The sequence below is a fragment of the Sardina pilchardus genome, chromosome 6 (assembly GCF_963854185.1).
Source record: "Sardina pilchardus chromosome 6, fSarPil1.1, whole genome shotgun sequence".
NCBI classification, from domain to species: domain Eukaryota; kingdom Metazoa; phylum Chordata; class Actinopteri; order Clupeiformes; family Clupeidae; genus Sardina; species Sardina pilchardus.
The window spans coordinates 6,604,735-6,618,223 of record NC_084999.1 but is presented as its reverse complement, the minus strand read 5'-3'; the positions used below and the strand labels follow the sequence as shown (position 1 = coordinate 6,618,223).

The 13,489-nt window shown below is 44.6% G+C and overlaps 1 protein-coding gene across 1 annotated transcript; it reads right to left on the bottom strand.

Annotated features, from left to right (window-relative positions):
• Positions 1 to 1,756: 1,756 nt before the first annotated feature.
• On the bottom strand, positions 1,757 to 12,342 carry gprc6a (G protein-coupled receptor, class C, group 6, member A). The gene is made up of 7 exons (XM_062538209.1): positions 11,749 to 12,342; positions 9,577 to 9,910; positions 8,392 to 9,147; positions 7,760 to 7,975; positions 6,170 to 6,293; positions 5,002 to 5,306; positions 1,757 to 3,284 (listed from the first exon to the last, which is right to left on the bottom strand). The coding sequence occupies exons 1-7, from the start codon at positions 11,928 to 11,930 to the stop codon at positions 2,484 to 2,486; spliced, it is 2,718 nt and encodes a 905-aa protein (XP_062394193.1). The 5' UTR covers positions 11,931 to 12,342; the 3' UTR covers positions 1,757 to 2,483.
• Between the last annotated feature and the right edge of the window lie 1,147 nt (positions 12,343 to 13,489).

Genomic DNA, 13,489 nt, shown 5'->3' with positions numbered 1-13,489 from the left:
AATCTATGAGTCCACAGAGTGCCATCTCCAATATTTGCTTTTGGAGAATCGAAAGTGTATTCAACATTTTCTGTTTGTAGTATTGTCGAGGCTGAGTGTGGCTTTGTGTTAAAGTTTGAGGAAATAAAATGGAAACGCAACTCCAACTGAACTCGTGGGCTCCGTAACTAGATCCTGTTGTGTTCCCCACACTTTTGTTTTTCCTAATTGACCTAAACATATTCATCTAGTGCCAATTCCACTCTGTGTTTGGAACACACACACACACACACACACACACACACACACACACATACACCTCAAGGCTATTTGAAAGACCCAAAACCAGACTCTCAGGTTTGGAGCGGGGAATTCTGAGTAAGGCACGAGCATGGGAACACTCTTCGGTATTATGCATCTGTCACGCCACTTGGATGTTCTCATTGCATGCAGTGTCATAAAGCAGTTACATGTTTGGCTGTGGTCAATAGAACAACTACCTGTGTAGACGTGTATTTGTCTTACTAGTTGATACTAATTTGTCTCTGCTCTGAATGCAGCAGATTTTCCCACTAAAAAAATAAATAAATACTGCATGTTGGACACCTTTGGCAAGGCTGGTCCATATCGAAGAGAAATGGATAGGCCCAATATTACTGGGGAGAAAATATCTATATACAGAGAACGCCAAGTTACTGTATGCTCATACACTCACGTGTAACACCTCCAGTGGGAAAAAGATGTGATTTTGTGTGGCATTTGTTTTTAATCTCTCCATACACTTGACCCCGTGACCTTGTCTTTGCCGACCCTTGACCCCACTAGTTGACCTACGTGTGTGTTTTGACATTGTCGCACCATCATCTAAAGGTTAAGCAAAATAGTTAAGTTCTGGCAGGAATTTGCCCTTAATTATCCCTGCCCTGTTCATTATCTTTGGATTAATCCAGACAATCCAATTTGTATTTCTCAAGTCATGCATTTGTTAGTTGGATGTTCTACTTTAATTACACATGAACTGTCTTGTATGGTGGCGGTGATGATCATATTAGCCATTGTCTCCTGAGCTCCCGAGAAGAGGAATTTGAATATTCGTGAACGCAACACAAAACAATTGTGTGGGCAATCAGCAAACACAAAACAAAGCAAAACCATACTTTTGCTCACCCAACCCTCGACTTGTCAACAGGTTATTAGCGTTCTGTGATATGGGGGAAGTCATGCATCTCTCCACCTTCCTTCAGATGGATGCTTAGATGTGCTTCAGGTGAGTTAAAGGAGACATCGCCCTGCAGGTGGTCACACTTGAATGAATGTTTTCATCAGCAGATACCTGAGAGAGAAACCTAGATCTGTCTGGTATTTTACCCAGAGCAAGGATTACGACAGCATCCTTTAACACTGCCGCATCCTTGTGTGTGTGTGTGTGTGTGTGTGTGTGTGTGTGTGTGTGTGTGTGTGTGTGTGTGTGTGTGTGTGTGTGTGTGTGTGTGTGTGTGTGTGTGTGTGTATGTACTGTATGTATGTATGTACAGTATGTGAACTATAGCATATTAGTCACTGTTGTGTTGTATGACTGTCTGGAAATATAAGTCTATCACCTTAGGTGAAGTTTGCCAAAAATAGCTTGCACCTTTTGTTTTACTGTAATGTCTGGCTGGCTTGAAGCTTTAAAGCACAGTGGAGTATCAATGCGTGGGAGGGAGACAGGTGAACGCGAGACAGGAGAAACATGTATTTTGGGGCTTTCCCCCGAGAGACACACAGAGACCAGTCATAGTGCCATCACAGACCTCTTATTTTTACTGTCAGGAAAGTGACCGGTTCTTCCAGCCAAGGGGACTTTCATCACAATGTTTTGGCAGTAAAAAATGTGCCTCGTACAGGAATATTATTCACATCACATGCAACAGGAGTCATCATGCTGGAAAACCAGCCAAAAAGGGAAATGTGCTTTCAATATGAAATATGACACTGTCAGATCCAGACCCACACGACTTACAGAAACAATAGCAAACTGTAAGAGATGCTTACCTCATGAATAAAATATGTACAAACCACTGTAGGCTATATCCCACACCAACTGTAGATAATACGCCATTGGAGAGCAATGACATGACATTATTAGATCAATGTATTCATCACCGTACAATCTGAACTCCAAAAAGACAGTCAAAATCAGTCAAAAAAAGGTCTTGATATGATATATATCTCAAAGTAGTTTCTGATATTTGATTAGGAGGTGAGGAAAAGAATAAGGCTTCTAACAGGGGAACTACACCAGACGCGTAACTGAAGTGTTCCGTTCGCGATGCGTAAAATCCATTTTAGAAGATGGGTCTATTTTTTTCGAATGTACGCGCCACTGTTGCGTCTGGTGTAGCTACTTCCATTGACTACAGTGATAATTAACTGCTGCGACCGGCTGCAACATACGCGTCGCGAACGGAACGCTTCAGTTACGCGTCTGGTGTAGCTCCCCTGTAAGAGTTCTGATAATTCCGTCATATGCTGAATGTCCTCTTCAGTCGTGGCCTCGGCGACTGACCCCGAGTGGACTGCGACAGTGTGGTTCCCGTGCTCACAGTGTCTGTAGATTCTGAGGGCAGGTAAATGGACAACCTGCTGATGGAGAAGAGCTGACCGGTTGTCTTCTCCTCCTCCTTGCCCAGGGACGCGGAGCCGACGAGCGAGCCGGTGGACCTCTGCGAGTACTCGTAGACGTTGCGCAGGAACGCGTCCTTGGTGTTGTGCTCCTTCTTGAAGAGGATGACGTAGCACTTGGGCAGGAAGTGACAGCAGAGGATGCCGTAGTTGGAGATGAGGATGACCACCATCTCCACGGCGGGCAGGTACTTCCCCTTGGTGGTCACGTACACGGGGATGAAGATCACCCAGGAGATGAGGTAGATGATCATGCCGAAGGTGATGAACTTGGCCTCGTTGTAGCTCTCGGGAAGCTTGCGGCCCTTGAAGGCGAAGGCGAAGCAGACGAGCGCCAGCACGGCGATGTAGGCCAGCATGATGCTGAAGGCCACGTACGAGCCCTCGTGGCACTCCAGCAGGATGGACGTGGCGTCGAAGGGCTGGCGCAGCGGCGTGGGACTGCGGAGCACCAGCCACACGATGCACACCAGCACCTGGACGGCCATGCAGGCCATCACGATGGCGTAGGGCTTGTAGAGGCGCCGCAGCGCCTCCTGAAGCGACGGGTTGAAGTGGAAGGCCAGCAGGATCTTCAGAGACTTGACCAGGATGCAGGACACGCACAGGGTGAAGCTCAGACCAAACAGCACCTGACGGATCTGACACAGAAGTAAGACAACGTTATACTAACGCTTGACATAGGCAATATTATAACTTGATGACATGACATGACATCTCATTAAGCAACATTAGGCTTGGTGTATGCCTAATTCTACTACATTATGGACCGATACCTGACGGATCTGACACAGACGTAATCAGAATCAAAATCAGAAGCTTTACGGCCAACATTTAGGCAATATTATACGTTACTAACATAGGCAATATTATAACTTGATGTCAACATGACATGACATCTCATTAAACAACATTAGGCTTGGTGTATGACTACATTATGTCAGGTCTTTAACATCCAGGCTGCTTTGAAAGGCTTAAGGCTTCAGAGGCTTTTGAAGTGCTTGCATACCACATGTGAAATTCTATCTGTGACCTGAGACAATAATAGCTTTGCTCTTAGCCAAAATCCTCAAAATAAACAATCAGGGCGACCGGTAACTCAGGAAGAGGAAAAAGGCTCTATGACAGGGCAGTATCGTTCTCCAAAAACCCTGTGGACTGAAGTAGCCTAACAAAGGCCAGCTAGTTAGGGCAATTAAATGCTATCAGGAGGCCAAAACATAGTCAGTAGCAATGGTCAACAGCAGTCATATAAGAGTTACAGTAATTTCCCGACTATTAGCCGTGGCTTATACATTGATTTTGCAAAATTTCTTCAGCTATGAGGTTAATACAGGGGGACAGTTAATATGATGTTAATATGGTTTTGCTTCTTTTAACTTGCATAAAACACTGTCCTGCGGCTTATACACAATGCGGCTTATATGCGGGAAATTACTGTTTTCACTGCAGAGGCTGGGTCATCCTGGGCACAGTACTGCATATTCCCTTACCAGAGCAGCCTCTCATATACAGTAATGACGAAAGAATTATGGGAAAATAAAGGACAGTTACCACTACTAGACCAAAGGAGGCTTACAGGCAGAGGCCAGAGTGGAGTGAGTGAAAACAACTCACAGCCTTTAAAGCAACACTAAAGAGTTTTTTTGAACATTAAAATAATGTTTCCAAAATCATTTCAGTGGTTCATCAACTTGTAACATGGTGAACGGCACTTCGTGGCCCTCTTTCGGCTATAAACGCACTATGTAGGTTTACCAGACAGGGTAAGATCTGTAGTTTGATGGAATGAGATGTAAAAAACTACAAATTTGACTTGCTTCTTTGTCGCAATACATCATACTTTCCTAAAATCATGCAACATACTCTACTTTGGATGTAGACATAAACAAATAGCGTGCGTGCGACAATAGAGGAAAAGTGCTTTAGTGTTGCTTTAACCAAAAGTGCACTCTTACAGTAAAATGAATGTGTCGAGAACAACACATTTCTGTGTCCAGATAGGGAAAACACAATTTGTGTTGTTTCCAACACATTGCTTTTGTTATTTGTTACACAATATGTGTTGAAAATAACAAAACTTGTGGTTTTTTTTTTTTTTTAACACATTTCTGTGTCCAGATAGGGACAACACAGTTTGTGTTGTTTTCAACACATTTGTTTTAAGAGTGTGTGTGGAAGTGAAGTTGTGGCCTGCTGTTAGCGTGTGCTGTGAGAGTAGTGTTGCTTTAACCAAAAGTGTATGGAAGTGAAGTTGTGGCCTGCTGTTAGCGTGTGCTGTGAGAGTAGTGTTGCTTTAACCAAAAGTGTATGGAAGTGAAGTTGTGGCCTGTTGTTAGCGTTGTGCTGTGCGAGTACCTTGCACTTGAGGCTGCTGGGGTGGCCCACGAAGAAGACCACGCTGACGTAGCTCCCGATCAGGGACAGGAGGATGATCTGGCACAGCGGCCCGCCCGCCGCCCTCACCACCGGCGTGTTGCGTTGCCATAGGAACAGCACGCAGATGACCAGCGCCACGATGACCCCCAGCGCGGCCAGCGTCAGCAGCACGATGGCGAAGCCGTCCGCCCAGTCCAGCAGCTCCAGGGTCTTGAGTCTGCAGGACGTGCTCCTGACCGGGGCCCACTCTACGCTAGCATTACAACTCAGGCACTGATCCGCATCTGACAAACAGGAGAGCATAACAAAATATATGTTTTTTATTTAAACAGTCATTTCCTGTGTTTTAGCCACATTGAGTGTAAGCCGCAGGACCGTGTTTTATGCAAGTTAAAAGAAACAAAACCATGCTAATACAATATTATCTGCCCCTGTGTATTAACCTCATGTGAATTTGGCAAAATCATTGTATAAGCCGTGGTTAATAGTTGGGAAATTACTGTATTTCTATATACTGTATTTTATGTTTACCATCATGCAGTGTTATCCTGGTGATTTGTGTCTAAAGCAACAGGCAAGTCTACTTGAGATTGTATTAGAGTTTGGCATAGTTCAGAGGCACATCGTAAAGACATGCTCTCACAATGCAAAGTGGATGGGCCTTGAGGTCCCTCATGCTCTGGATGACTTCTGCCATTGCCAGGCCTCAGCTAAAGAAGGAACATATTGTAAAATACCCTCATCAAGTCTCAGTCGAGCTTTTCAGGTATGTAAGTGGAAAATCACTGGGCTTTTCCTTTCAGTGTTCACGCGTCTATAAGTGCTGCTTTGACCCTATCTGTCTCTCTCTCTTTCTCTGCTCTGTCTGTGTAAATATTAGCTTTCCTCTGTTTGGAGATATGGAAACAGGACCGACACTGTGTGTGTGTGTGTGTGTGTGTGTGTGTGTGTGTGTGTGGGGGGGGGGGGGTATGTCTGAGTCTAGGTGTGTGCATGTGTGGGGGTGTATTTATATGGCTGAGTGTGTGTGTGTGTGTGTGGGTGTATGTCTGAGTCTAGGTGTGTGCATGTGTGGGGGTGTATTTATATGGCTGAGTGTGTGTGTGTGTGTGTGTGTGTGTGTGTGTGTGCGAGATTAGCGACTCACCCGTGTCATTGGAGTAATGGTCTGCAGTGCAGTTGATGCACTCGTAGCAGCAGGTGTGTTGCCCCTCCACACTCTTCTTCATCTCTCCCGGCTCACAGCTGTTGGAGCACTTGGACACCACGTCCTGATGCATGCACAGAGAAAGAGGCAGGAAGTGGGAGGAAGTGAGCAGTGGGAAGTGGACGGAAAGAAATGGGAAAGTGGAAAGAAGTGGGAAAGTGGGAGGAAGTGGAAAGAAATGGGAAGTGGAAAGTGGAAGGAAATAAGTGGGAAGTGGGAGGAAGTGGGAAAGTGGGAGGAAGTGGAAAGAAATGGGAAGTGGAAAGCGGAAGGAAATAAGTGGGAAGTGGGAGAAAGTGGAAGGAAAGAAGTGGGAAAGTGGGAGGAAGTGGAGAAGTCATGTTAGTCACAGCACACAGTTTGTTAGCGCCAACTACTTTAAAACACTTGGTGGATGTGATGCTGTCAGGGAGAGATCATGGCTGCCCTCTCTGTACCTATACACATCATGTGATATTGTCGTAGATACTTTTGCATTTAAGAGACTAGGCACTTAGTACTTAATTGCTCTGCATGACGTCACTTACGCCCTGCTTGGCTAGTTGAGAGCAATGCCTATTGTCATGTGTATACAGTATATCCCCTCCAGTCCTGTTGTTCTGTTAACACCTGACGAAGACCAGCTTTAGTTGAAACGTTGTGTCAATAAATCGCTTCAGGAGGAGCAGCAACAGTGTGTGGGTACTTTTTCCTTTTGCCAGCCCTGGTGCATGACCTTGACTGACCTGGCTAGTTCAGTTCAGTTCAGTTCAGGGGTCGGCTGCCATCTAGAACTTTCTAGTAATTTCTTAAAATGAACGTGTTGGAAACAACACAAACTGTGTTGTCCCTATCTGGACACAGAGACATGTCAAAAAATAACACAAGCTGTGTTATTTTCAACACATATTGTCTAACAAATAACAAAAGCAATGCGTTGGAAACAACACAAACTGTGTTGTTTTCAACACATTCAATTTCAGAGTGTGAGTGTCCTTAGAGCTACAGTATGTTCTCAACACCCATGTATTTTTTATTGTTTCCAATGAGGACAGAGTATGTAGCCACATGCAGCTGCCACTAGAGAAAGTGTTGCACCCACACGTCTTGGCATGGCATACAGTAGGTAATGCAGGAAAGAATGTAGAATTACAGCAACTGTAATGCACTTCTTTACTTGGTTACACAGGCAAGTAATCAGATTGCAGTAACATCACTCATTACCCACATCCATGAGAAAAAAGGGGAAAAGGAAATAAATGATCTGTACACTACAAAGTTGTCCTCGTTCCTTGAACGCATATAAATGACCTGTCAATTCCAATTAAAAGTGTTTTTTAAGAGCTTTCTCTGTTCATGTATATGAAGTGAAAGCACTCCATCTTGACAAATTGTTGAGCAAACCTTCAGGGCCATTGTGCAGTATGTGTGGGCGTGCATTTGTCATCACAGAGGTTTTTCTTTGAATGAAATGCTTGTCATTTTTGCTGAATGAGTCTAGCTGACTGCGCTCGCACGCTCTGTCACAACTGTTTTGACTGACTCAGTCACCTTCAAGAGGCTGAGGTGGCTTCGCGTGGCACGGCTGGTCGGCGTGATGGTGTTGTTGGCAGGGTGATACTCGGCGACCACGTCAAAGGTGCCTATGGATTCCTTGTTGGTTCTCCAGATGGAGATGTCGTAACCCAGGTTCACATCTCCTCTACTATCAAAACTGTAGTTCTTTCCTTCCATCTTAAACGTTGCTCTTTTTAGGGGGCCGAGTAGCTGAAATGGAGAAGACGGCGACAGCAAAAACAAGATGAAGAGATCAAGTGAATGTGAAAATGAAACCTCTTGTCCTCAGACTCAGATCTTATTTTAATCTTTCTATCTTGTTTGTCAGTAAACTTGATCAACCGTGACACTGAAGAAAAGCCAACAATTCTATTGTGTTTAAGCAGGAAGTGTGCATATCTGTGTGTTATGCAGTGAGTGTTCTCTGTGTGTTGTGTTGTGTGTTATGGAGTGAGTGCTGTCTGGGTTTTGTGTGTTGTGTGTTATGGAGTGAGAGTTATCTCTGTGTTGTGTGTTGTGTGTTGTTTGTTATGGAATGAGTGTTGTCTGTGTGTTGTGTGTTGTTCAGTGAGTGTTATCTCTGTGTGGTGTGTGTGTGTCTATGCTGTGTGTTTCACATGTCATACCTGCCATGGCTTGATTGCTCCAGGAGTCTTGCAGTTCTTTGGTTTAGCGCACAGGTCCACTATGGCCTGGGTTACAGCGCTGACGGCCATCTGGATGCTGAAGACTGAGTCTGAGGCTGTGTTGTTCAACAGGATGTCTGTCGCCTCGTCTGGATCCACGCCCTGGTAGAACTCCCTCAGAAATGGCATGTTTGTGTCCTCGCTCATATATTCCTCTCTCTTCAGCTCCCTGATGTACTGCTGGAAGGGTGCGACGTTGCCGCTCTTGAAGGTGAACCCCACGACCTTCCCAACGGTGCTGAAATCGATGTGCGCCAGCTCGTTGCCGTTGGTGGACCAGCTGTCGCTGGCGATCCACACTCTGTCCTCGGCGGGGCCGTCCTGCAGCTCCTCGAACACCTGCCGCATGTACTCCGCTTTGGCGAAGGACACGATGACCTTGGCCTTGCTGTTGCTGCGGATGCTTTGGACTGCCTGGCGGATAGAGCTCTCCACGTTGGGGTCGTTCACTGACTCGGGCAGGATCTCCTTGAAGGCCAGGCAGATGCCCTTCTGCGCCGCCTCCGAGGCGAAGCTGTCCAGCGCCGAGCGTCCGTAGTCGCCGTCCATCGTGATCACGCCCACCCAGTTCCAGTGGTTGTCGCTTAGCAACTTGGCCATGGCGCGAGTCTGGTACATGTCGTTGGGCACGGTCCTCAAGAAGGCGGGGAAACGGAGCTTGTCACTCAGGATGGTGGCCGTGGACGAGTAACTGATCTGTGAGGCAAGTGAGGCAGGAAGTAATGATGAGTTTACCTCAACAGTGCAATGCTCTTCACAGCAGTCATTTCAAGAGCTTTGCAAATACACAGATGAGAAAAGAGAGCAAAATAAAAGTGTAGAAGCGCAAACAGCACACCTATCTATCTATCTATCTATCTATCTATCTATCTATCCCTCCATCTATTTATCCAACTATCTATCTATATCTATATCTATCTAGACAGACAGACAGACGGACAGACCGTCTAGACAGACAGACAGACGGACGGACAGACCGCCTAGACAGACAGACAGACGGACGGACAGACCGTCTCTACCTACAGTATGTCTATCCATCTATCCATCTATCCATCCATCTATCTATCTATCTTTCTATCTATCTATCTATCTATCTAACCCTTGCCCCCCCCACCCCAGCTATACCTGTGGGATGAGCTCCAGGGTGAGCAGCCGTGCCAGAGCGATGGAGAGTTCCGAGAAGGACGCCCCCACCACGGCCACCACCGACTGGGTGCACACCGACCCGTTGGCACTGGCACGGCAGCCGCCATCGCTGCTGTTGCCCGCGCCGCCGCCCGTCGAGCTGACGCCCTCCGTGAAGTCCTTGGACGCCCGCAGGGCCGTGCTGACGTCGGAGCAGGAGTCGTGGATGTGGTAGCCCAGCGTGATGCCCAGCCTGGCGAGCGCCGGCGAGCGGTTGGCCTCCTCCACCGCCTGGATCATGACCAGGGCCTCAGACACACGGGCCTTATTCAAGCTGTTGGAGAAAACAACACCCATGGAGGGAGGGGAAGATAAGAAACCTGTCCAACAGACCTTCGCGTGTTTGACTATTGACAGATAACTGAGAAAGCAAACAGGCATTCGTATGTGGTAAAGATTTCATGATAGTGCATTATACTCTCATTATATGCCATCATTGTATACCAACTGATTTCACAGGGACGTAGGTTTTTTTTTTAGCATAATAATCTTATCTCACTGAATTATAGGACCCAATTAACCAGAATGCATTTTGCTACTATTTTGTTGAAGCCTACTATTTTAAACAGAACAGCGTGCAACATTTTGTTGTTGTTGAGGTTGCTCGGCAACACCACCAAATCAACAGTTAATTAATTGTTTTAACCCAATTAACCAGAATGCATTTTGCTACTAGTACAACACACTTGCTTTTATTTTGTTTAAGCCTACTATTTTAAACAGAACAGTGTGCAACATTTTTTTGTTGTTGAGGTTGCTCGGCAACACCACCAAATCAACAGTTAATTGATTGTTTCGTTAAGCTCTTAACAGGAAACACATGGTAAAGCTTGTGTTTCAACTTATGACACAACAGCTTCACAGTTGAACAACAATACGGCTTATGACACAACCTAGAATGAGCATGAATGGGTGTCCAAACAATTCTACATCTGTCTTTTCTGCTCAGTAGTTCATTTACACCGTGGTGCTTTCCTCTAATTAGTGATATATGCATACACATTAACAAGTTGTAGTTAACAGTCTAGTAGGAAGTTTCACTATTATTTTTAGATGAAATGTGCTTCAAAATGTTTTTTCCTAAAAGAATCCTCTATCTATTTTACAAAATAAAGACGTTTACATTTGCAGAGTTCAGATGCTAAACCCTTTTACAGTTTTTCTCAGTCGCTTTGGTGCTTTTCTCACATGACTATTTACATTTGCACAGCAATTAGTGTATTTCTCAAAACAGTTAGTGCAAAATGCAAAACCTAGTGGATAACCTGCAAAGGCACGTCACAAGCCAGTGCATCAAAATGAGAAGTCTTGACACCATCATTATGAACAAGATAGTCAAATTTGTCAAACAAAAGCCACAAACAAAAAAAAAAAAAAAAACTCAGAACTCGGTGACTCAGCCACAGTTAGGGGAGTAAGTGAGTATGTATGTTTCACATTTTTACTTCGCAATTCTACAGCATTGTGACTATGAAGTATAGTTCATTTTGACTGACATGACATAAGCAAATGATGATGTTATAAAACAGCAGAGAACTGTATGAAAGCACCTGATACATGTCCAAAGGCATTTGTCATTTGTTCAGAGGGAAGAGAAATTGCTTCTAAGATGTGCACAAATGACTAAATGTTGTGGCGGTTGAACTACTAGTGATGAGAATTTTCATTCTGAAAAGCACCAAATCGACTGAGAAAAACTGTAATCCGTCTGACCACTTTTCTTTTAAATTAAAATTTAAATTATTTTTTTTTCTATTAGTTTTTTTGCTTACACATTGATATTTCAGACCAGGATGAGAGTGGTAGAGGGTTTTGGAGCTAAATTAATTGATAAACATATATTACATGTGGAGAGCGTTCACTCACCACCGTTATCTCATTTTTGACAGAGATGGTGTTTAGAGGGTTTTGCATCTGAACTTTACAGTTTTTTTCAGTCGCTTTGGTACATTCCTCGAATCATCCTTGAGATTTGCTAAACAGTAAGTGCATTTTTCAAAACTATTTGTACAAATAGCAAAACACCATGGATTACCTGCAAAAGCCAGTTTCTTGCTCAAAATCCTTAGTCCATCTCTCAAAGCTAAATATTTGTGCTTGTGGTATACTCACTCTAAGCAGACTGCGGGCTGGGGCTGGCTAAAGTCCGACGTCTGGTACTTGGCTGGAGCTATGGCGCCGGCGTGGATGGGGAAGAGCCCGCCGATGAGGACGTCTCCAGGGGCACTGGCTGCTGGGGGGGTTGCCATGGTGTGTGCCATCCAACTCAGCAGCAGCACCAGAACCAGGGCCATCTGCACGGCTCTCAGATTCAGCTGGGCTCCTGGTGGTCTGTAGTACTCCTCCACCTCTCTGTAGTGGGTCTCCTCTCACTCTCTCTCTCTCTCTCTCTCTCTCACTCTCTCTCTCTCTGTCTCTCTCTCTACCTGTCTCTTTGATGCACTGGCTGTTTCTCTTCTTTTTTCTTGCTGTCTCTATCTATCATCAAGTTGAAAAGCTGCTTTTCTCTCTTCTACATTCTTTCACTTCATTTGTTCAGGTAGACTTGCCCTGATTTTCTTCTCTCTCTCTCTCTCTCTCTCTCTCTCTCTCTCTCTCTGTGCCTTTGTTACCAGGTGGACTGGTTTAGTTCTGTCTCTCTCTCTTTTGCACTGACTGACCTGGTGAACTGGCCTTCTCTCTCTATCTCTGTCCGTCTCTGTCTGATGTCTTGGGTGACTGACTATTTTTGCTACCTGCATGTTAGATCAAAATCACACATGTCACTCGGATCTGGCCCCTCCCCCTTGTCCTGCCTACGCCTTCTCTGATTGGGCAATACTCCTGTCCCCTGTCCCCCAGTTCGCCTGCAGGCAGTAAAATGATGACAGTTCAGACATCACATTAGGGACATTCTCTCTAGACACCTCCAGGTGCTTCCTTTTGAGAAATCCACCTCATAGGGAGTGGTTCACCTGACCGTTTAGGATAGAAGGAAATTTGCTTCTGGTGTTGACTTTTTGTATTTACACTGATGTGTGTGTATGTGTTGACCGTTAAAAGCAAAGGATCCATTCAGTTATGTGGAAGAGATACATTCAGTTATGTGGAAGAGGTGTATCATGATGTTTGTTTAGGATTATTTCTGCAAGTTCTGAAGACAATGACACATAGATGACTAATCAGTGCAAATGTGCTCATGCAAATGCTTGTGCAAATGTGCTTATGACAATTAGCTGAATGGGTTTTTCTGATCATGTGTGTCTGGCCGTGCATATCTGAATGAGCTGTCATATCAATGTCATTTCTGCTAATATATCGTCAGCCAAAGGGTTTACCTTTGGAAACGACATCGCTAATATAACTCATTCTAAGGAGTTACAGTTTTTCTCAGTCGCTTTGGTACATTTCTCAAAACATTTGCAAATCCTTGAGATTTGCAAAACAGTTCTCAACACAATACAAATAGCAAAACACCATACCTGCATAGCCAGTTTCTTGCTCAGAATCCTTAGTTCATCTCTCAAAACTAAATATCTGTGTCAATGAACATGTCAATGCCATCAGAATAACAAGTCCTTGTGTCATTGTGTATGGATAAGACAGTCAAATGACTTTGTCATGTTTTCAATATGACAGTGTACTCTGGAGGGGTGTCCTGATGTAAACCATGGCTAAGGTTTTGATGACAATTATTGTAAATTGTAGGTTGCACCCATGGGAGTTTGATTGCAAAGAAACTTTACTTTTTTCAAAAAATACTTTAATGTGCACATGTGACACAATGATGTGATGATTGAACAGGTACTTTTGAGAATTTCAATTCTGATCTTAGAAATGTACCAAAGTGACTGAGAAAAACTGTAATGCAACT